The sequence below is a fragment of the Miniopterus natalensis genome, chromosome 11 (assembly GCF_054644295.1).
Source record: "Miniopterus natalensis isolate mMinNat1 chromosome 11, mMinNat1.hap1, whole genome shotgun sequence".
Taxonomy (NCBI): Eukaryota; Metazoa; Chordata; class Mammalia; order Chiroptera; family Miniopteridae; genus Miniopterus; species Miniopterus natalensis.
In genome coordinates this window covers 59,599,778-59,622,278 of record NC_142091.1, presented here as the reverse complement: position 1 = coordinate 59,622,278, position 22,501 = coordinate 59,599,778, and the positions used below count along the sequence as shown (strand labels likewise).

Here is a 22,501-nt window from a genome sequence, read left to right as displayed (position 1 = left end):
GGGAGGGCGGGCAGCAGTGGGGGCTCCTCTAGGGCCCCGTGTGAGGGGGGCCGGGAGGGGAGGGAGAGGGAGGGGGCGGGGGAGGAAGAGGCTGCGGCGGAGGGAGCTGCCCCCTCACATGGCCTCGGCCGGCAGACGGGCGGAGGTCGCGCTGGCCACTCGGTGCCTGGGGATCCTGGGCCGCGGCGCGCGGCGAGACCCCGACGGGCGTCAGGGAAGGGGCGCCATCCACGGCCCGGACTCGCGGCGGCGGCGGCGGCGGCGGCTTCGCCCCATGTTGGTGGATTTCCCAGGATGCACCTCCCGCCCCCTCCGCCCCGCCTCCCCCCTTCGGCGCCCCGCGCTCGCGGCTCGCGGGCCAAGCGCGCGAGGCCTCCGCCGCCACCGGCCGCCACTCGGTGGCCAGCGGGACTGTAAAGGCTCAAGGCCTCCCCAGCGCAGCCGGCTCTGGGGCCTGGAGGGGCGCCCGCCAGCGGTGGCCCGTGGGCGGCGGACTTCCCGCGGCCGGCTGCCCCGAGGAAGGCTGCCCTCGCCGCCCCGCGCCCCGCGTGGGAAGGGGCCGCGCCTCTGCTCGCTGTGCGCGAGGGAGGGGAAGCTGAGTGGAGACAAGCGGAGGGCGCTGCAAAGGGGGAGACTTGTCACCGCTTTGCCTGGAGTTCGTTGTTTGGCCCTTCGAGTTATTTTGAGTGACCCGAATACTCATTTCCCACGTCGCGATTCCTTTCTCTGCGCCTAGTCCCGAACCAGAAGCAGCGGAGCGGGCTGTTCCCCAGTTCCTTTCGCTCCCTTCCTGCCCAAGGCTTGCTCGGCTGGGGGACCCTCTCCCCGCTGTTAGGGGGAGATTTCTATTTAAGGAGATTCAAATTCAAACATTATTTATTTTCAATCCTCGTTGAAAGGGCCTTTCCCAGGGGCTCTTATTAACTGTCCCCACTCCCACCTTGGGGATTTTCTCATCCTGGATTTTAGAATCTTCTATCCCAAGATAAATAGTGCCTCTTCATTGATTAATTCAGCTACCATCTGGATGACTTTAATTACAATAAATTTAAACTCACTGTGCACGCTTTGTGTTGGAGTTTTTTGTTTGAGACTTAGAACCTCAATAGGACTCTTTACCCAGACATTTCCTGTTTTGTGCGGTGTAATTTAATTTTTATTTGAGGTTCTTCTATTGCACGTAAGTTGTGTTTCTTCAACTCTAGTAGTGGAATTTAGGAATCATAGAAAACGTTCGGCCCTTAAGGCATAAAGTAAAAATAAGAGTAAAGTTTATGTTTATTGACCACCGCCCTTAAAAATCAATACTGGTTTAACACCTATTATGTGCTTTGCACAGAAATCTATCCCTCAAGATAAGCCTAACAAAATCAGGCAGGCTAGTAGAAGACGCAATAAATTTGACACACTGTCTCTGATCACCATTTTAAAAGCAGTTTAAACTTCGGTAGTAACCCAGTATTGGATTAGCTATTCCTTTTGAGATTAATTTTATGCTAGGAGATTGTTTTCCTCCTGGCGCCGACATCCTTTTGTTCCTATTCATTCCGTTTTGTAAGTCTTTCGGCACCTGTGATGCTTGGAGTCCGGTCCCGGGGTGGGGAAGCAAAGAAGTGAGTAGTGGTTATTTACAAATGAATTCAAACTTGTGGACACAATTGACCTTGCCAATTTTATGTTAATACCAGTATGCATTTACCGAGGATATCTTTGAAAAGTGGTTTTCCTTGGGGAAGGAATTTGCCAGACTATCTGAGATCCTGCAGAGAAGTAACATAAATCTTCCTTACAACATTTATTTTTCTTACTGAAGACTGGAGGTCTGTAATCTAAATAAACCAAAAAAGTTTTCACTACTGACTATACGTTTATATGTATTTCTCTAAGTACTAAAGTTTTGTCTCTATGGAGAAAGTGTAGGAAGTGGAGTGGCATGCTATAAATGTTTTATGGCACTTAGTTTGAGATACCCACAACTGGTACTCAGAGTGAGTTACTCAGGCAATACCAAACAAGTGGCAATAAAACCTTTATAGTCCCTGGCACCATTATGTAGTTTGTTTATGTCACATAAATCAGAGGAAAGATATTAAGGAAAATTTTCAATGAGTATTTTCAAAATAATATTACTCTGTCACCATACGTGATGTTCCTTTGCCCATTAAGTGAAATTTCCTTAGTTTTCTCTAAACCAACACACCTATATTCCCAATGTTACAACATGTCTACAAATAACATCATTAAATCTTTTTGGTAAAACGGGTATCTGAAGAATGTCTTCTTCCCTACTGAAAATATACTCACAATGCTGCAAACTCTCCATTATCTCTTTTAAATAATTCCCAACTAAGCTGCTTTAAGTCTGATCTAGACAGTGTCAAAAGTCTACAGTGAGCCTTGTTCTCGTTTTAAGTAAAAGTGGTCATTCCATTCTTTGCTTGTGGAATTTTACTCATCTTTCGAGAATCCACATCAAACATTTTGTCTTCCTTGACATTCCTGCAATTTCCCAAAGCAAAACCAATTGCTTCCTTTTCAGTTGCCCTATGGTGTTTATTATATTTATTATTTATTATATTTAACACTGTCACGTTCATTACAATTAGCTGTGTATCTGCCACTTTCCCTCACAGATGAGTTCCTTAAAGGCATTCACCTTTGCTCTCTCAGTTGCCTGTCATACCCCCCAGGAGACAGCAAGGGAGTCCAAAGAGCTGTTTAAGCCTGCTTCTTTGGAAGCCACAGTCTCACTGGGAAGTGTCACTGAAAGACAGTGATGAGACATTTCCTCCCAGTGAGCAAAGCTTCAAGAAGCATCTTTGGTCATCAATTTTGTATGTAGAGGGAGTGGTCTGAGCTATTGATGTGGATGGACTCTAGGGCTCTCGTGAATGGCTTAGCTGATCAGTAGGGTCTGGAAGAAGCAAGGCTAAATGGCGATCAGGAGGCCTGCGAATGAAACACAATTTAAGTATGAACTGTAAAGACAGAGGTGCAGCCTAATCATAAAGTCTTTCAATGAGTGTAGCTTTTATCTCTCTGAAACAGTTTTTTTTTTTAATTTTTAAAAAATTAATTTGGGGGAGAGATTAATTTGTTGTTCTTCAACTTAGTCACGCATTCATTGATTGATCCTTGTATGTGCCCTGACCCGGGATCCAGCCTGCAACCTTGGTGTATCTTCCTTGCCTATTCCAGCTTCTGGTGGCATTCTTTGGTTTGTGGCCACATTACTCCAATCTCTGCCTCTGCCTCTGTCTCACATTACCTTCTCTTCTGTCTGTTGCTCTGTCTTTTATAAGGATACTTGCCATTGGATTTAGTACCCACCTAGGTAATTCACGATGATCTCATCTAAAGATACTTAATTTAATTACATCTGCAAAGACCCTTTTTCCAAATAAAGTCACATTCACATGTTCTGAAGATTAGGACATGGACATATCTTTTGGGCAACCACCAATCAACTCACTAGAGCATCCATTAATGATTCTTGCTTGAAGTAAGTATTATGGTTAACAAATAGTGATTTTTCTAACTCCATCATTCCTCCTATAATCATTAGTTATTCTTTGACAAGAAGGAACTTTTTGTCATCCATCTATTTATTTATTTGAATATAGATTCATGGATTCTTATTTTATTCAATGGGTTTGTGCCAAAAGATTAACTCAGCAGGTTCAGGTTGCCCAAACCCTATACATTCCAAAGAAAAGTTTGTCCCTTGCCAGGCTCCAGAGCAATAACTTTTAAGCACTTTGAATATTGTTCCTATTAAGACTGCCTTTGTTTACCTGAGGCCTTGGTCCACACCAGATAGTTTATGCTAACAATGTGATTTATGGTGAGGGCTTTTGGCCACACAGTATCAGCTTGACCTCTGAAGAGGCTAGAGAATCAAATTCAGCCACCAGGCAGTCAGCCTTGCCTATTTGACCTACCCCCGATAAAAACCCTGGACACCAAGGCTCAGGTGAGCATCCTTGGTTGACAATACTTCACGTGATTAGTGTCCCTAGGACTCCACTGGGAGAGGACAACTGCAGTCTTGCACCTGGTCTTCCCTACACTCTGCACTACATGCCTTTTTCCATTGCTGATTTTGGTCTGTATTAATTCACAGTCACAAACTGTAACCCTCAGCACAACTTCTCTAATCTGTGAGTCCTTATAGCAAATCATTGAAATCATTGAGGGTGGTCTTGGAGGTCCTTGAACACAGGATTATAATCCATCACCATAGTTAGTTAGTTATTTTGATGTTCAAATAGTCCCACATTTGACCTGATACCTAAATATTTAATTACTTTAGTACACTTCCTCCCAAAAGGGAGCCATGAGAACCTTTTAAGCAGAGAGTGACATGATCAAAGCCATGGAAAACATCCCTTCCCCATCCTAATGTCCCACCCTAGTCTACATCTTCAGCCTGGATGGTATATTTGGTATACCAACATGAGAAGCACAGTTCCTTCATAGGTTTACACACATACACACACACACAAAACACATACACATACACCACCAAAACTAACAATAACAACAAGAAAGAAACATTTCATTACTTGGGAAAGTCACATTTGTCCTGGTTGTCTGCAAACACTTCTTAAGGTAAATATTTTCCTGAGGTTTTGCTGCTGGAGGAGCATTGAACTTCAACCCAAGGGTGACAGAGCATGTGTTCTCAGCCTCCAGCTTCTCTCGGCTACGGCCTAGGTGTAAGGCACACTCCGCGGGCTTCTCTCCTTTCTCTAGTTACTTCTCTGTTCCCTTTATCCCAAATCCCCAGATGTGGCCCTGGTAAAGGAAGCTTGTTGGGAAAGATTTAGGCTTCCCCTAATTAGTTAATGTGCATGTTAATGTTAGTTAGTATACTAACTACTAAGCATGTCATTACTTGGTATCAGATTAGGTTCTGTCATAATGGGATTTCTTAGTTCCTTAAATTTGGGATAAGGTAGACTCAGTGAAAGTCACAAAACCCTCCTTCAAATTTCTGCAAATTCTGGAGAAACTTACAGTCTCCTGCTCAACATGTTTTCAAGTCTCTTTTCCTTTCATGAGTGCTTTCTCTTTTCAGGGAAGAAGCTGAAATTCGTTCTCTTCATAGAGTGCCACACACAAAATCCACTCATGCAGAACATTTATGAAAGTAACCAAGGAAGCACTGAACTATTCATTATGCCAATTTTATTATATTTACGTATGTTCGTTTTTCTGCTGCTCATGGAGTATGGCCGGCTGCTCACTCAGAACTTGAAACTCAGAGGAAACATTGCTCGTGACATGGTGTGTCAGACCCCCTGGCTTCCCTCTGAGGCAGTCTGACTTACTTCATGCCGTGTCTTTCTGCACTCTGCTTTCTTGGACTCCACTGAAGCTCCCCGAAATTCAGGGGGGTTTGCATCAGGAGAAACCCTCAATCAATGAAGGGAAGTCAGTGGATAAACACTCGGGCCTCCTAGCTTCCCGGTGGGTTGTTATGGAAGGCATTTAGCACCTCTCAGTGATCCTCCCGGAAATGAGCCAACAACAGCTTTGATGAAATACCTTTGCCTTGTCCTTCTGCCCTGCTTTTGGTGGAGCATCTGTTCACGTCTTTGGCCCATTTTAAAAATTGGGTTGTTTTCTTATTGTTGAGTTTTAAGAGTTCTTTGTATAATTTGGGTAACAGTCCTTCTTTATCAGATGCCCTTTGCAAATATTTTCTCCTAGTCACCGGCTTGTTTTCTCATTCCCTTAATTTTATATGCATAACTGTATTAGATCCAAAAAATTTAAGGTAATATAAATGTGTAACACGAAGTAATATTTAATAGCAACCAGGGTTTATCTGTGTGTATGATACTTAGAATTAATGTATTCTCTTAAGCTAGAAGTACTGGTACTACTATAATTTAGTGTAACTAAATTACATATATAAATGCTATATATTATGTATAGACATAAGCTACAGAAATAAATTCAGCTTTAAGGAGTAATATATTATAAATTTGCCTCAAACAATAAATATTAAAACCATGTTAAGAGAATAGCACTTTCACAACTGCAATTAAATTGTTTAACAGAATGCTAGCCCCACTGGGTAAAAGATAGATACAGCAACACCATGCTGTAAACGTTGTTTTGAAACATGCTTTGTGTTGTTCACATTTAATTTATATAGTTATATGCCACTGTGAGGGAAAAGTGTGTTTAATTGAAACAAGCAACAAATATTTACTTAGTATAAAGTTTATTCACATGTATAAAAAGTGTAATAGGAAATCCATTAAAACCAAAACATAATCAAGGCTGTAGGAAAAATATGTATAAAAAAATGGGTTTCTTTTTCCAGATAATGAAAATACTGACATATTTGTACTAGACTGCCTTAAGCTCTTAACCTGTTAGGAAAATATTTTTAAACAACAAGAAAAGGTGGAGGAAACACACAATGCAGAAGATTGAAGGCATCAATATGTCATACATATTCCAAAATGCCATATTGGCAATCTACAAAAGAATCTAGTTTAAAAAATACAGAAATTCTAGACACTCTTTTAATAGTATAAGCACCATATGCAACATTTCAAATCAAATAACTAATAAAATTTAATTCACATTCAATTAGAACAATATGAATGATATGAAATTGAGATTTGAACAGCACTAACCTTTTCTCGTTAAAAATTTTCTTGTACATATAGGAAGAGTATACACACACATATAAATTATTTAATAGAAAAAATTGATTAGATTTTACAGGCTTAGGGAAAACCAAAGACACATAATACACTTTTGTTCTAGTTTTTAATTATCTGAGAGTTTTTACCCACCTTGTTTTTACTCAGAAGGAATGTTATTAACAGATGTAAAACTTGCACACAGTCAGATTTTGTGCTCTTTAATTTTTTTCATTTTTAAAAGAATATTCCATGTAGAATTATCTATCCTACTGAAGGTAAAACCTTATAAATGTGTATTTCTCTTTTCTAGTCCAATTTCCTTTTTATACCTATTTCCATTCATTTCCTGATTGTAATAGAGGGGAAAACTCATCTAATTAAACATAAAACTCTGTGTCAAAGTAGATTTAATGGTTAACACTAACCAGTTGCCTGGGGAAGAAGCACAAACAAAACAGATCAATCAAACAAAAAAATCCACCACCAAAAATGCAACAGGAATAGAAAAGGGTGGATGAGACAGAAATATGTCAGTAATTTTACACTGAGATATTTTCCTTTCAATCATTATAAGCATTTGTCAATTATGGTTCTATCACATTTTTCTTTTTATATTTAAAGTATTATCAGGTTAACATTGAATGCTCTACAAATATCAGTGATTCCATAATCTTAATGATGAATTCTAGGTTCATTCATTTAAGTTAGGGCAACTAAATGATGGCATATAGCAGATCTGAGCTGCTGCTGAGGGGAAAGGGATTGTTACAGGTTCTGAAGCTTGCTTTGTAGTTAGACTCTTGCGAATCAATGGGAGTAAACAAGTTCATGGAATTTTTCAAATTATGATTCAATAAAATATATCATATCTTGTATTTCTTTTCATCCTAAGAAATACATGTGTGTAAGAATACATGTATATAATGTGCCTCTCTCTCTCTCTATATATATATATGATAAATGTTTATAAATTTCTCATACAGATTTAGAATTAAATCTAAAGAGCCCCAGATTTCATAATTTGAGACAGTCTAATTCTATAGGTGCAAGTTGGGCCTAGAAAAGTGTGCTTGCTCATTCTAAACCTAGCTCTCACCAACATGTAAGGTTTGGGGCAAGTTACCCTTCTATGCCTTAGTCTGGCTGTTACAAAGAGAGCAAACTAGAGTTTACCTCTAACCTTTTAGAGAGGATTAAAGTAAGCGCAAAGTGCAAGGTGCAAAGTTACATGAGAAAAAGTGCTTATGTAAAGCCAAGGTATGACTAATAGTAAAATTTTTATAGGTAATGTAGGAGGCTCTAAAAGAACCACTTTTCCAAATTATATGTAAATGTTGCTAGATTTCTTTGCGACAAGCAAAACAAAGAGACACAAGAAAATAAAAGGCTGATATTCTTGGCAGTCTGTAATGGTTATGGTATTGCTTTTATGTGCCTTAAGATCATGGTGTCTTAAAGGAGACACACACACATATGGTGACATGACTTATACTTTCTAAACATTCAATTTGGAAAGAATTACCAAAGGCATGTGGGTTTGATAATTTCACCTTTGTAAAAATTACACACAAAAAATTGTGCAAATGATCGTAAATTATAAAAAATGTTATGCCTGGTAAAAACGTAAAGAACAGAATTTTCTATTCTATTTCTCAGGAGTATGTTATGTTTCTTTTCTTTGTGTGTGATTCTGGATCTCTGTATTACATTTAATGGTTGTATTTCTTGAGCTCCTGCAAGCAGGAAACAAATTTACACATACATACACACTCACCCTCATAAATTTGTGCACACACACTCCAGAGGTTTATAGTTTATACTCTGCTACATTTTTAAGGAGAGACTGGTCACATATATAATTAGAAAGAGAAAAAGTATAAGTTAAAATGGTTACCTATGGTGTTTTATGTCTAGACATTAAGAAATATAAGGGGTTAATGGTAACTTTAATCAACATTTTAATAGCAAAAAAGTAAATTACTTATTCTAGGTTCTCAAGCTATTATTTAGAAAATCAACACATTTTCAAGATAAATAATTATATACAGTTACATAGAGATAATTTAACAATAAAAGAGGTGTGTCTACTTAGTAATATGGGCAACTTTATCAAGTTCTAGTTACTCCTAGATTTCAGGCCTATTTATTTATTTGTTAGTACAGCAACTCTTGCAAATCCTTGCTATTGCAATCCTCTAAAGATCTAACTCGCTAGCAAGTGTTTTTTTGTTTTAAGAAAATTACTAATCCCACTCTCCATAATGAAACACGACTGATAGCAAGAGTTAACAACTAAAACTTGCAAAATATGGTGAATGCTATGTAATAATATATAAAACAAAGTGATTATATTAAGGCCACCAATTTATAATGAAATATCAAATTCTGTGAAGTTTTACAATCAACAAGAAATCCTAATAAAGAGTGGGCCCAACCTTAGGACTTGGGATAATCTAATGATTAGGAATTCTTACTTTTTAAATATTCAACACAAAAAATCGAAAACCTTTATCTGCACAAAGGACACAGGTATTTCACCAGTTTTAGCTATGACGTCCATACTACAGATTTTTTGGGAGCCATTAAACAAAAAAAAAGTGCTCTCGTCTTAACTGCAAGGATATGGAGTCCAGGCTTCTTATCAAGCCGATACTGTTCAAGTTCAGGTTCAAGATGCCAACAGAACTTCTGCGGTGTAGTGCTTGTGCTTATTCCCCCTTTACTTCTTGCAGTTTGTCATAAAGGGCTGAACTGATGTGTCTTTACGGTTCGGGGAAAATGAACCAGTCCAATAACATCAATCTCCTCTGCCACCAAGATGGCAAGATGGGCTTAGTGAGATGGGAGTGACATAGACTTTTTAAATACCCTAAACCCTTTTGCTGGCCCAGGATATGGGGGTGGCGGTGAAATGCTGTGTTTTCTGGTCAGTGCCACTGCCTGTTCATAAGAAGGTAATCCTGTGTCCTCCAGTGAAGGTGGCGATGGAGACAAGACAGCCTCCTCAGGTCCTCTGAAAATGATGGAGGGAGTCTGCCTGCCCCGTCTCACGTAGGTGGCTGAAGAACTAAACAAAGAGACACCATTTATGTCTAGAAAAGGCAGCATTTTTATGTTAAGATGGCAATATTTAAAAATCTAACTAATTTGATAAAAGTTGAACCCAACTTATTAATATAGCAACAGTTTTCTAACAACAGAAAGAGTCTTGGTCTAGTGGAAAGATCAAGAGCTTTAAAGTCAGACATGGATATGAAACCAGATCCTGTCATTTCTTAGCTATGTGACCAAAGGCAAGTTACCTAACTCCGTTTCCACCTCTGTAAAGTGGGGATAATAACAGCTACCTCTATAATAAGGACTCGAAACATGCTAATTTCCCTTTTCTCCTGCTCCTGGATGAAAACTTCCTCAAAGTATGGTGTGAAACCAAACCCAGGCTTTGTTGAAAGGCAACACAGTGCCAAGTCAAGGAAACCGATGCCACAGATAATCACAACAGCTGATGTCTGTCTCTCTCCTCTGTGCCCTGCCTGCAGTCCTGCTGCCTGGTGCATAGATACCACCTAAACAGTTCTTCCATCACATCACTCTCCTCTGGGAAAATCTAACCTGCAGCCTTCTTTCCATTGCATCAAGTTCTAACTCCTGGGCCTCCTTTGCAAAGCCTCCCTTATTCTGGCCTTCTTTTATTTTTTAGAGCTCTCTGCTCTTGCCAAGGTAGCCTCTTAACACTCCTCAGTATGTGCAATGAGTTCTGTCCCATCTCTATGTTTTCACTGGTATGGTTCCCTTTCTTAGATTATGTCTTTTCCCCACTCCATTGAGCTAAGCCCAACATTTTCTTTTTCAATCCTCACCCAAGGATATTTTTTCTGTTGCTTTTTCAGAGAGACTGTGGAAGGGAAAAAGAGAGAGAAACATCGATGTGAGAGAGACACATCAATTGGTTGCCTCCTGCACGCACCCTGAGGTACGTGCCCTTGACTGGAATAGAACCCAGGACCCTTTGGTCTGCGGGCCGACACTCTAACCACTGAGCCAAACGAGCTAAGGCATAATTTTTAAAAATATATGGCCTAGTTCAAGTCCCACCATTTTCACAAAACTTTGTCAGCTATACCAGCCAATGAAAACTGAAATGCAATATGGGTCTGATGTTTTGAACCTATGTTTTTCCCTGCTCACTTGCGAATAACAAAATGATTTAAACATTAGTAAATTGACCTCTTTAGACCGTGAAGCTGGCTGTCTATGAAGCATCTATACATAAATAACCTCCTCTAGTTATGGCTAACAAGATAATTAAAATTCATAGGTAATCCCAACCTCTAGTCAATATTTATAATATCCACGCCCAGCCGGCATGGCTCAGTGGTTGAGCATCCACCTATGATCCAGGAGACTGAGGATGGATCCCCAGTCAGGGCACATGCCCAGGTTGCGGGCTCGATCCCCAGCCGGGGGCGTGCAGGAGGCAGCTGATCAATGACTCTCCCTCATCACTGATGTTTCTATTTCTCTCTCCCTGTCCCTTCCTCTCTGAAATCAATAAAAATGTATTTTTTTAAAAAAATTTACAATATCCTTCCCAACAAGAGACAGTTTAGCAGACCCAAAATTCTGTTAACTTTTCCAAACTAAGTCAGTCAATTTGCCCCTTAAAACACCCTTTCCTTTGTGGAGGGAAGGAGAGAAGAAAAAGACCTGTGTAAATCTAGGAACTGGATAATCAGCTCTTCAATAGTTGAGAGGTGACTGAGAGCACTGCAAGTTTACTTAGAGGGCTAAACACAATTCCTCCTCTGTCAGAAATCTGGAATGTGTTCATGATAGGCTAGTCACTTGCCACATTCATTAGCTTGTGACGAAAAGTTCTATTTGTTTGCTCACAGGGAACAAGAGCAAGATGTTTTATTTGAACAAAAACTTTTCCATGTCGACTTTCAAAACTTAAGATATAGGAACAATATAATAATTGCATCAAAGTCATTAAATATCTACACAACTAGTTCTTCCATACATCTTAAATGACTGAAATCAGAAAGTATGCACCAATAACATCTCAAGTAAATGGACATCCTATTATGCCAATTTTACTCCACAAAATAAGGAAACTAAGAAATGAAAAGACCTTGTTTCCCATTTCTTGGCATGTTATTACAGAGGAATGACACAAACTTTTCTGACAATGATCTTATTTTTCACTCCTTCCCAAATATTTCCCCACCCTTCCCCCATTTTCAGACTTGCAAACTATAGAAACAAATAACTCTGCTGGAAGAATTTCTTGGGACAGCAGATTAAATGTACTTTAGTAAGTATTTGAAAGTTAATTCCAACATAGGGGAATATTTGGTAAATCTAGTTTGAAATGTCCCCTAAAACACAAAGGGTTGCTATGAGGAACAAAGTGAGACAACAGATGTAAAAATGATTGTGAACTGTATGGCATCATACTGTACTCACATTAAGTATAACTAATCTTTTTTGAAAATAAGAGATATCCAGGATTTTTTATTTTAATACATGGAAAACGTGCATAATAATGGCACCACTTTGATCTCTCTGTTTTTGACTTGTGCTTCTAACCTCATGGGGAAGAAGCTAAAAGGTTTCAGAGAAAGAAGAGCATAAAGCCAGGCCTATGCGGCCCAGTTGGTCGAGCGTGGTCCCATGCACCGCGCGGTCTTGGGTTTGGCTCCTGGTCAGGGCACGTGCCCGGGTGGCAGGCTCGATCCCCACAGGGGGCTTGCAGGAGGCGGCCAACTGATGATGGTGTTTCTCTCTCAGTAACGTTTCTCTCTCCCTCTCCCTCTCCCATCCTTTCTCTCTAAAAAAATCAATAAAAACATATTAAAAAAAGAAAAAAGGCTACGAAGATGCAGCGGTGCAGAAAAGTAGAAAAATGAAGAAAAACATGGGAGAAGAGAGAAGAAAATGTCAAGCATGAGGACACTGAATAATGGCCGTGCTGTCACAGACCTTGCGTGGAATTATTAAACATGAGGGCCTACATGACTCCTTTTGGGAAAACATCATGAATGGGGTGGAAACGGGAAAGAAAAAGACAAGAAGTGTTCAAAGACAAACTTTACCTATTTCTTCACTAACCTGTGAGTTTCCAGGAGGACTCTACCAGCTTGTGGAGAAAGCCACATTGAAAAAAATCTTAGTTCTCAAAAATGCAAAGACCTTGCTCATTTCCTGTCTGTTAAGTAAGGGGAAATTAATAGAAGTCACACGGCTTAAAAGATAGCGGCTTAAGAGAAATTAAATAAACCCTTCCTTCCTTTCTCTCGCCGCTCGGGTTTCTACAGGATTTGCAGAAGTCTCTGATGAACTCCTTAGTCCATGGCCACAGGTCACGGGAACGCCCCAGGGCGCGCGTCAGGGATTCCAGCTTGGGGACAGAACCACAGTTCGGCGGCCCCCGTCCTGTCCTCTGCCCTGTTCGCGGGCTCTGGGCATCCCTACAGGCCTGGCCCTCTGCCTTCTGCTCTTGAATCTCACCGGGAACTTGCCTACTCTCGTGGCTTCAGCTTCCATCCTCCAACAGATGCGCCCTAATTACACATCTGTTGCCCTAAACTCTTACCTTAACAATAAAGAAAACTATTTCACTGTGGCAAAATATATATAACTTAAAATTTGCCATTTTAACCATTTTTACCTACACGATTCAGGGGTATTAGTTACATTCGCAATGTTGAGCAACCATCACGTTATCTACATCCATAACCTTTCATCAGCTGGTCACCATCATGCGCTTGTTCACTTAATTTGAAAGTGTGACTAGGGGTACCAATTTTGAATAGTCTGTTTAGCATCGGGTGCTTTCTTTGAATAACATTATTCTACACTTACTCATCTATATTTACTGAGAAGGTAATACAGATAATATAGACTATAATAACTTTTCATTCCTATAAGTATGTTGAGGTTCTATTATGCAAATTATCGTAGCTTTTCTGAATATTTACAAAGCTTTATTAATGTGCTATTATCTTCAAGTGGTAACCATCTTATTAATTTTTATTTAATTTGAAGTGTCAGTAAAAATAATTGAATTTAAAAGCCAGTTATTCTGTTTCTATTCGGGTAGTCACATGGCCAGATCTGATTTCAGTGTGACTCAGAGTAAACTAGGAACTTCTTGCCTCTGGAAATAATGTGGGGACACTGGTATCTGCCACCTGCTCAAGAAGGAAATACTGAAAAACCAAGCTGACATTTGTGAATCTCCTTATAGTCTTTTGAAGGACCTTAGAAACAGCATTTTAAAGTTTTTTTTATTTGTGTTAAATTAGGCAACCAAACAACTGTCACATTCTAGAGGAAACTGGGGACACATGACAACTAAATGCAATGTACTAGAGCAGAAAGAGGACAGTAATGGAAAAATTGGTGAAATCTAAATAAGGTCTGGAATTTAGCTAGTAGTTGGTTTGTTAGTTTTATAAATGCACTATGATAACGTAAGATGTTAACAATGAGGGAAACTGGGTGAAAGATATGTGGTACCTCTTTGTGCTATCTTTGCAACTCTCCTACATATCTAAAATTATTCCAAAATAAAAAGTTTACTTAAAAGACAGGCAGCCATTTTTAATCCACTTAAAAATAACAGTACAGGATGTATAATAGTGAATTAAGTATTTTCACTTGGTACTTACCCTGGATGCCCTTGCCTGTCACACTTAGTGATACAAAGATAGTAACCAAGTAATCCAAAAATAACCAGAAATACTCCAGCAGCAATTAGTCCAGTCAGAAGGCCCATAACATCAATTTTCTCTCTGTTACCACCTTAAGAAAAATCATTAAAATGACATAAATATAACAACTGAAAAGCACTACCTGTGATTTCAATACATTTAATTCTGGGTCTAAGCACAGTATTAAGCATCAAATAATTAATATCAGTGTTTTTTGTTTTTTGTGTTTTTAAAAAATATATCTTTATTGATTTCAGAGACAGGAGAGGAGAGGGAGACAGAGTTGGAACATCAGTGATTAGAGTCGTCATTGATCGGCTGCCTCCTGCACGCCCCCAACTGGGGATTGAGCCCGCAACTCAGGCATGTGCCCTGACGGGGAATCTAACAGTGATCTGGATCCTAGGTCAATGCTCACTGCTGAACCACGCCTAGCTGGGCTAATATTGTTTTTTTTAAAAATCCTTCTGCTGGACATATGACCTAAAGAATTTTTAAACGACACTTCCTGAAAGCCCTAGTTATGGTTTCATTTCTTTTAAACGGGTCATATTAAATAAATAATATTCCACACTAAGTGGGATAAACATAAACTTCGTTCCACTAGACATACTTTGATATTAACTACTAAGATAAATGTACTGAGCAACTCTAGTGTAGTTATGTAATATAGTCTCCCTATAGGCTGGGGCCCTACATAAGAGGAATGAAAGAATAGCTGGCAAAAACCCACCTGACTAAAAGTCAGCTAGAGATGATTGATACAGATGAAAGACAAGATTGTCCCTCTCTAGAAGTCACTTCATTCTACCTAACAATCTTAACTTTCCTAGTAGCATATGTATTCCATTCAGTTGTAATGATAAAGACAAAAAAAAAATTTAAATCGTTTACTACTTGAAACCAATGGAGTACAACGTTTATTCTGTGCAAGTCTTGACTTAGCTGAGCTGTTTAAAGCAGCTTCACGCCTATTATCTCATTTCCCCAGTATCTCACCAAACTTGATTTTCAGTGTGTAAATAGATGAATGTGTGGCCTTCTCTGTCTCAGATAGCCCAGTGTATAGTTAAGAAATTTTTCTTGAATTTACAAGGTAAGTAATGTTGAGCAACAACCAAACTCAAACAATGAAACTAAATGTATCATAAAAGAGTGTGGGAAAAGCATTATTTAATCAATTCTTGTCTTACCTGATTTTGTGGTTGGTCCTTTAATCGAATATTCCTGCCAAAATGCCATCTAAGAGAAAGGTAAATTTCCAAGTTTATTTAATTTCTTTATTATCATTTCATTTGGTCCCAATGACCTAGACTAGGGGTGGTAAATTTTTGGCATGTGCCACAGGTAGGATACCAGTTCACTGAAGCTTAAGGGTGTGACTCATTCTAATTAAAGCACTACCATGCACTACTGTTTCTCCCAACTCTGGAATTGGTCAGGGGATTATTGGCAGTGCCACTTCTCTACCACTGTACCTTGCTTTTCTCCCTTCACCTGCTCAGAGCTCCCGCTCAGGCATCGGGGAAACTATTACGTTGGAGAGTTGGTGAAAGTACCAAAGGTGGAAGCTAAGGCAGGGGACTCATTTTTGAAAAGGAGTCTGCATTGTTCTATGCTGCTCGGTGGGCCCTCAGTTTGCTAGACTTTACTGAAAGGTATTCCTTGATTTGGTGTTTAAGTTCAGTGTTACTTGAGAGGATGGAAGCACAGTTTAAGGAACTGTGAAAAACAAAATAAAATCTCAACAGGCACCATTACAAAGGGTAGATGTGTTTTCCTTCTCTAATACAGGTGGCAGATCTTAGCACGGAGGCTGGGCACAGTTTTGGGAAAAAAGAACTGAGTTCCATTAATACCTGCATCTGAAGGATACCTAGCGAGGTTCTTATTGACCAAGGAGTAGAATGGAACTTCTGAGGAAGGGGAAAAGGAGCTGGGGTTATTTAATCTACAAAAATAAAGAATGTGGGTCACTTAGCATTCTTCAAGAATATGCCAGATTATAACAAGGCCAGTGCTGTCTCTGTTTTGTACCTTTCCAAGATTAACAGACAGGATTTAATTGCATTTTAAGGGAGAACTTATAAAAGTCACACCAAACAACAAACTCCTGAGTGCAGGAACTATATATTTTGTATCTTCAGTATCTAGCAGAGCACTTGGCACAGAGTAGACTGTCAATACTTGAAATATAAATACAGTAGTCCCACAGGTTAGATCACCGATAGGAAAGATTGCTCGGAGTCTTGAATGATTAAAGCCTGTATCAGAGAACTAACTTGAATTATATCCTGAAGTTTAATTCACTCTGCTGCATGGTTGTTTTTGAATATAATAAACATTAAACCCACAAAATCACAGCATAATCGATCATTTGCTGATGACTATAAGCCCAATTATTTAACTATAAAGCAAAGTCTGAATTTAAAGCTAATTAGCTTTTTAAGGAAGTAGAAAGAGGTAACAGGTATGGACTACTGATTTTATTTAAAGCAAAAAAAACCTCTAATGACCGAAAGGGCCGTTTTCTTAAGCACAATTTAGTAAATTCCCAGCCCATGCACATCACCAGTGAAGTTACCGTTTTGTCTTCATCTACAAAAATCTCCCTGGCTTCCTCGTAGCTGCAGAGCTCCTCAGTGCACTCCCTCTCCAGGTCGCCGGGCGTGAACAGCTCCAGGTCGAATCTGTTATACAGCAGGTGTCTCCCCATGACAGTGCTGGCTGCTTCTTTTGACATAAAGACTTAACAAAGAAATAGAAAGATTTCGAACACTGTTAACGACTAGGAAGAAAATTCCCGTTGAAACTGTGAAAAGAGTGAATAGTTCTTTGAATTATACCAAACTTTCCTGTATGGTTTTCAAATCTGACAAAAAATCAGTAAAAATAATTTCTGCTAAATATGAAACATGAATATTAGCATAACTCCAGAAAATTTTGGAGTTGATTATGTCCAAAATTATCAGCATAAGTAAAAATTCTTTAAATATCACTTTTCCCTCCAGAGAATTATTTTTTTCAGTAAAAGACAGGCCAGACTATTTTATTCCTAAAGGGTTGGTTTCCTATTATCTTGACTGAGAGAAACTAATCTGATGTAATGGACAGTACTGTACTAAGTGTTAGAAGACAAAGATTCTTGCCCTGGCCAGTGTGGCTAGGTTGGTTGAATGTCATTCCACACACTGAGAGGTCCAAGATTCAATTTCCCCTCAGGGCACATGCCGGAGGTTGCTGGCTTGATCCCCAGTAGGGGATGTGCAGGAGGCAACCAATCCATGGATGTTTCTTTCTCTCCCTCTCCCTTCCCCTCTCTCTCTCAAATCAATAAAAAACATATTTAAAAAATTAAAAAAAAAAAGAAGACAGAGATTCTTGGTTTTAACTTAGCTTAGCTATCGTATCCTGTTAAGTCACTTATATCTCTGGGTTGCCATTTCGTCATTTGTAAAATTGGGAAATGAGCTAAATAATCACTAAGATCTATTTATGTTTTAAAACTATAAATACATTTTCAAAAATTATTAAACTTATTTGAATGACACTGGTTAATAAGGTAAATTAATACATTTATATTAAAACTGTTAAATCAAGTTTATACTAAAACTTACAAAATTTTAAATTTCGAAGTTAATAAAATTATAAGTTAATTATAAGATTAATGAAAAGATATTAATTACTCCCAAGGGAGTATCTCCTTCCACCCATCCCCAAATAGGTGTCTACAATGCTTTACAAGATTCACTCTATATTTGCTGGGAAGGTAAATGGTAAACAAGATAGAGTTAAGCAGGTTAACACAAAACAAGAATATTCCACCATGGCAGCATTTTCAAAGCTCACAAACTTTAAACCTGTTCTAATATCACATAAACAAAGCTTACGTGATCTCTCTACATACAGATCACATTACCGAGACTGGAATTCAGAAACTCTGAAAACTGAAAAGCATTAGTATTTCTCACTGCTAACCTTTATTAAAGGGAGAATACATTAAAGTGGGCAATTGAAAGACTACTCAAGACTGAGGAGAGGGTCTGAAAGATGAAGAACTAATTTGTGAATGACCTCAGGAGGCCATTTATTCTTAGCCCCTTGAGGACAGTCATACCTTCTTCTACTAATCAATTGCCTTTCCAAACAGGTCTGAATTTTATAGAGCTGGTTTTTCCAATACAGTAGCCAATAGCCATACAGTATATGCCTATTGAGTACTTAAAATGTGGCTAAATCTGAATTGAGATGTACTGTAATTATAAAATACACACAGGATTTAAAAAACTTAGTTAAAAAAAGGCTGAAATAGTTCAATGTTTTATATTGCTTATATTTGGAAATATTTTAGATATATTGGGTTAAATTAAAAACATTATTAAACTTAATTTTGCCTATTTCCTTTTACTTTTTAATGTGGCTATTAGAAAATTTTATTTTATTTATGTGGTTCACATAGTTTTATTAGCCAGCACTAGTCTAATGTATTCATTTTCATGTTATGAATAATATACAAGGGCTGTTTGAACCAAGGGGAAGCTAAAACGGGATCACTGGTGATACTTGTTTTAAGAAATATTCTAAAAGGCAGAAACAGTGTGATGAAATATTTCTATTCTTTCTTCTCCCTTGTCTTCTTGTAGATTTTATGCTCTCACCACATGGTGACAGAATGAAAATTTTTCCAAGTCTTCATCCTCTCTCACTGGGATTCTCGCAATGGCCCGCTAAAGGTCTCCTTGCAAAAGTCTATTGTAGCTGCACACTGGCTTCCAACAGGCCTGGTTCCCTCCTGCCTTGGTACTTGCTATTTCCTCTGAATAGAACTTTCTTCTTTCAGTTTGTTCTCTCACCTCCGTCAGGATTTTGTTCAGTGTTACCTTGAACCCCCCCCCCACCTGCCCACCTCTGGCACTCCCTGTCTCCTATTCTATTTTGTTTTTCTCCATAGCACCTATCACTCCTTAATGTTCTATATGTTTTACTTATACGTTACCACTCTGATCTCCTTGCTAGAAGGAAAGTTCCATTAAAGCAGTGATGCTGGTACCTGACACAAAAGAGGTGTTCAAAAAATTATTTACTACATGAATGAATGAAGTGAATTTTCCTATTGTGGAAGGAAATATTGGACCTAAATTCTATCAGTTGAAGCAATTTATAGGTATAGTCTGGTGTTACTCAGCTTGACATGTGTTTAAAATACTAAACACATGTGATGCAGTACCTCAGAGCCTGCCTAACTTAGCTACAACTATAGGAAATCAAATTTCAGAAAGGAGAAATAGAACTCTGCTTCTGTATTGCTACTTCTCAGGTTTGCCTAGATCTTTATATTTTATTGGCTAAAAAAGCAGTGCCAAATTTCTCATTGTCGGTCTTCTGTTCTAGTGGGTTATCAGAGTTATAAAAATATCCCCACCCTCCGAATGGCACTCAATAAAGCTACTTTCAACTTGAAAGGAATACAAAAGAGAGGCATAAATGTCTTTTACTGTCCCTGAAGTGATATTTGTGCCAGTAAAAATCCTCAGCCAGAGGCTGTTGTTTGCCACCTCCCCGAGTATGAAAGCTCCAGTTCGCTCTGCGGTTGACCTTAGACCTTCAGCGCCTTACTAAACTTTTCCCTGCCTCCTTTATAGTCTTAGGAGAAATACTGTCCTTTGTTGTTTGGGTTCTAAGTAACCCTGAAAGTGCTTATAATTGAAAGCAGCAAACTTTCTTGCCTCTGGAGCATCCTGAACTTCCTCCAGTGATGCTATTTTCCCTCCGGCCTTTGTGCTTTTGAATCGGCCTCCTCAGATTCTCTATCGACCTCTTTCTCCTGTCTTAGGCCATTCTAAGAGGCTCTCTGTGCATCCACCATTTCAGACCCACCAACCCAAATATTTCATTCTCCTCTTCTCTCCTGAATCTCCTTCTAAGTCATTGACCTCTGTCAGAATTTAGATCTCTTACATTCTTAGTAACTTTTCATATTTCCATTTATTATACCTCGTTTGCAGATAGAGAGCATTGGTTTCTGTGCCACACAACTATCCCAAGACAGTCATTGCTACTCACTCTCTCCTTTGCTCTCCAGGTAGGTTTCTGTTCCTACCTCTGTCTCGCAGTTTATGGAGATTTCCTGTTTACACCCAGCCTCCGTGATCGATGAAAAGGCCCTCCAGGGCAAGGATTACAGTCTTTCATTTCTACACCTCCAGTCCCTAGCGTAGGGCCTGACACAGAGTATGTGTTAATAAAGTGGTTACTAACTGAACAAGTTGGCTTTTTAAATATACAGGATTCCTCTTTCACGTTTTCCACGGATATCACCAGCCTTTTGCACTCAAGTATGATTTCCGAATTCCTTCTAGAGTTTGTGATGTTCTTGAGAGTATCTTTTTTTCCTGTTGTTGTGTGAATGAATGAATGCATTCACAAGTATTCTGAGGATCAGCATCTGGTCCCACTGAGAATAGACCATCAACCTTATATATGAGTGAACTTACATATATGGTACAACTTGGGAGGTACCAAGAAGATCTCCTTCCAAAAATCTGTCCTTTCCCCACTAACTAGCCTAACCAATTGCCTAGAATTCTGCCATCAGGGTTCCATTCCTTTGGGTTAAGATAATTGCCCTATCTTAAACCGCACACACACACACACACTCCTAGAAGGTTTAACACACTAAGCTGTATTAATCATTAATAAGCCATCCAGGAGTATTAGTGTAACAGATCCTTCCCAAATGAAAGTGAGCTGAGAGGAGGGTCTGATGAGAAGGGATAAGGAACGTGTGGGGAAGTAGATCCAAAGCACTAGCGCTGGTAGGGAACCACAATGACAAGGCAGGGAAAGGATGCTGAGGGCCAAAGCCATTTTTTTATTTGTATTTAATCCTGAGCATAATTTTTCCATTGCTTTTCAGGGAGAGTTTGGGTGGGGGGGGGCGCATCGATTGGTTGCCTCTCTCAAGCACCCCAACTGGGGCCAGGGATCAAGCCTTGACCAGAATCGAACCAGAGATTCTTCGGTCCGAGGGCAACCGCTCTAATCACTGAGCAAGACCTGCACAGGCCAAAGCCATTTTTTTCCCTTCTTTTCTGTTTTTTTTTTTTTTTTTTTTTTTTAGGTTAGGCTCTTAAAACATGGGCAGGAACTGTGTTGTTTTTTTTTATGACTGAGAACTCACAAGGCATGGAAATACAAGTTAGCAAGCCCCCAAACCTAATCTCACAACCATCTGACTATATCCAGAGATTTGAAAATCAAAAAGGGCCTCAGGGATCATTCCACTCCTCACCCTAATTATTTTACAGATGACGAAATTCAAGCCAAAAGGTTCACGTTACTTGCCCAGGGTCTCAACAAGTCCAGACTAGATCTTGGACTCTCCCTCCATCTTGCCAGGAAGAACAACTAATTATGCTCATTATAATGACCACAGAGCCCCATGTAAAAAAATGACACTCGCTGATTTTAGAAGCTGAAATAGGTTCTCCATTCCGGTTAACCACCAACCAGGTCTTAAATATATATATTTAATCAAAAGTAACTCAAAATCAATTTGTATAAACTGCACTTAACAAACCACAACATTACCAAATAAACCACAAATTAAACTAAAGAATATTTTAGTGCTGCCACGACTGACGAGGGCATGTAATTTCAAACACTGCGCTTTCTAATTTGAGATCCGCAATAGGCGGCGCGGGGCTGCGCGAGGGTTTCCTGGGAAGCTGAAGCCGCGCTTACCTTGGTCGCCCGCACGCCCGGGCCCCTCCCGACTGCGCGCACGGAGCGGCAGCGCGACGGCGGCCGCGGGCAGCTGGCTGAGCAGCACCAGAAGTGTCAACATAGTCCAGCAACAGTCAAACGAGCTGAAACCAACAGAAAAGCGCGTCAGCAGAGGCCCTGGCTCAGCACTTGGAGCTTCCGCAGGCTCTGAGACCTGTTGTGCTCAAAGCCGCCGCACGACTGCGCCCCGCGTGCGGTTTCGGTCACCCGGGTTCCTTCCGCGCCCTGCAAGCGGCCGCGAGAGCGCCTGGGGACAAACGCCGCGCCCCGGCCTCCGCCGACGCCCGAGCAGGCGCCGGTCGCCACGGGCGTTCGAGTCGGACCCGGCCT

General features: G+C 39.8%; 1 protein-coding gene across 1 annotated transcript; it reads right to left on the bottom strand.

The window, feature by feature from the left end:
• Positions 1 to 9,500: 9,500 nt before the first annotated feature.
• PRRG4 (proline rich and Gla domain 4) lies at positions 9,501 to 22,251 on the bottom strand. The gene is made up of 5 exons (XM_016206187.2): positions 22,130 to 22,251; positions 16,971 to 17,134; positions 15,580 to 15,628; positions 14,345 to 14,477; positions 9,501 to 9,735 (listed from the first exon to the last, which is right to left on the bottom strand). The coding sequence occupies exons 1-5, from the start codon at positions 22,230 to 22,232 to the stop codon at positions 9,501 to 9,503; spliced, it is 684 nt and encodes a 227-aa protein (XP_016061673.1). The 5' UTR covers positions 22,233 to 22,251.
• Positions 22,252 to 22,501: the final 250 nt, after the last annotated feature.

What these genes read in the sequence shown, in the direction of transcription:
- PRRG4 (XM_016206187.2), bottom strand. Translation starts at nt 22,232, where the DNA reads ATGTTGACACTTCTGGTGCTGCTCAGCCAGCTGCCCGCGGCCGCCGTC. An exon ending in TTGTAGATGAAGACAAAACG is followed by an intron (nt 15,629 to 16,970) that starts GTAACTTCACTG and finishes CCTTTCTCTTAG; the next exon opens with ATGGCATTTTGGCAGGAATA. An exon ending in AGGACCAACCACAAAATCAG is followed by an intron (nt 14,478 to 15,579) that starts GTAAGACAAGAA and finishes ATTTTTCTTAAG; the next exon opens with GTGGTAACAGAGAGAAAATT.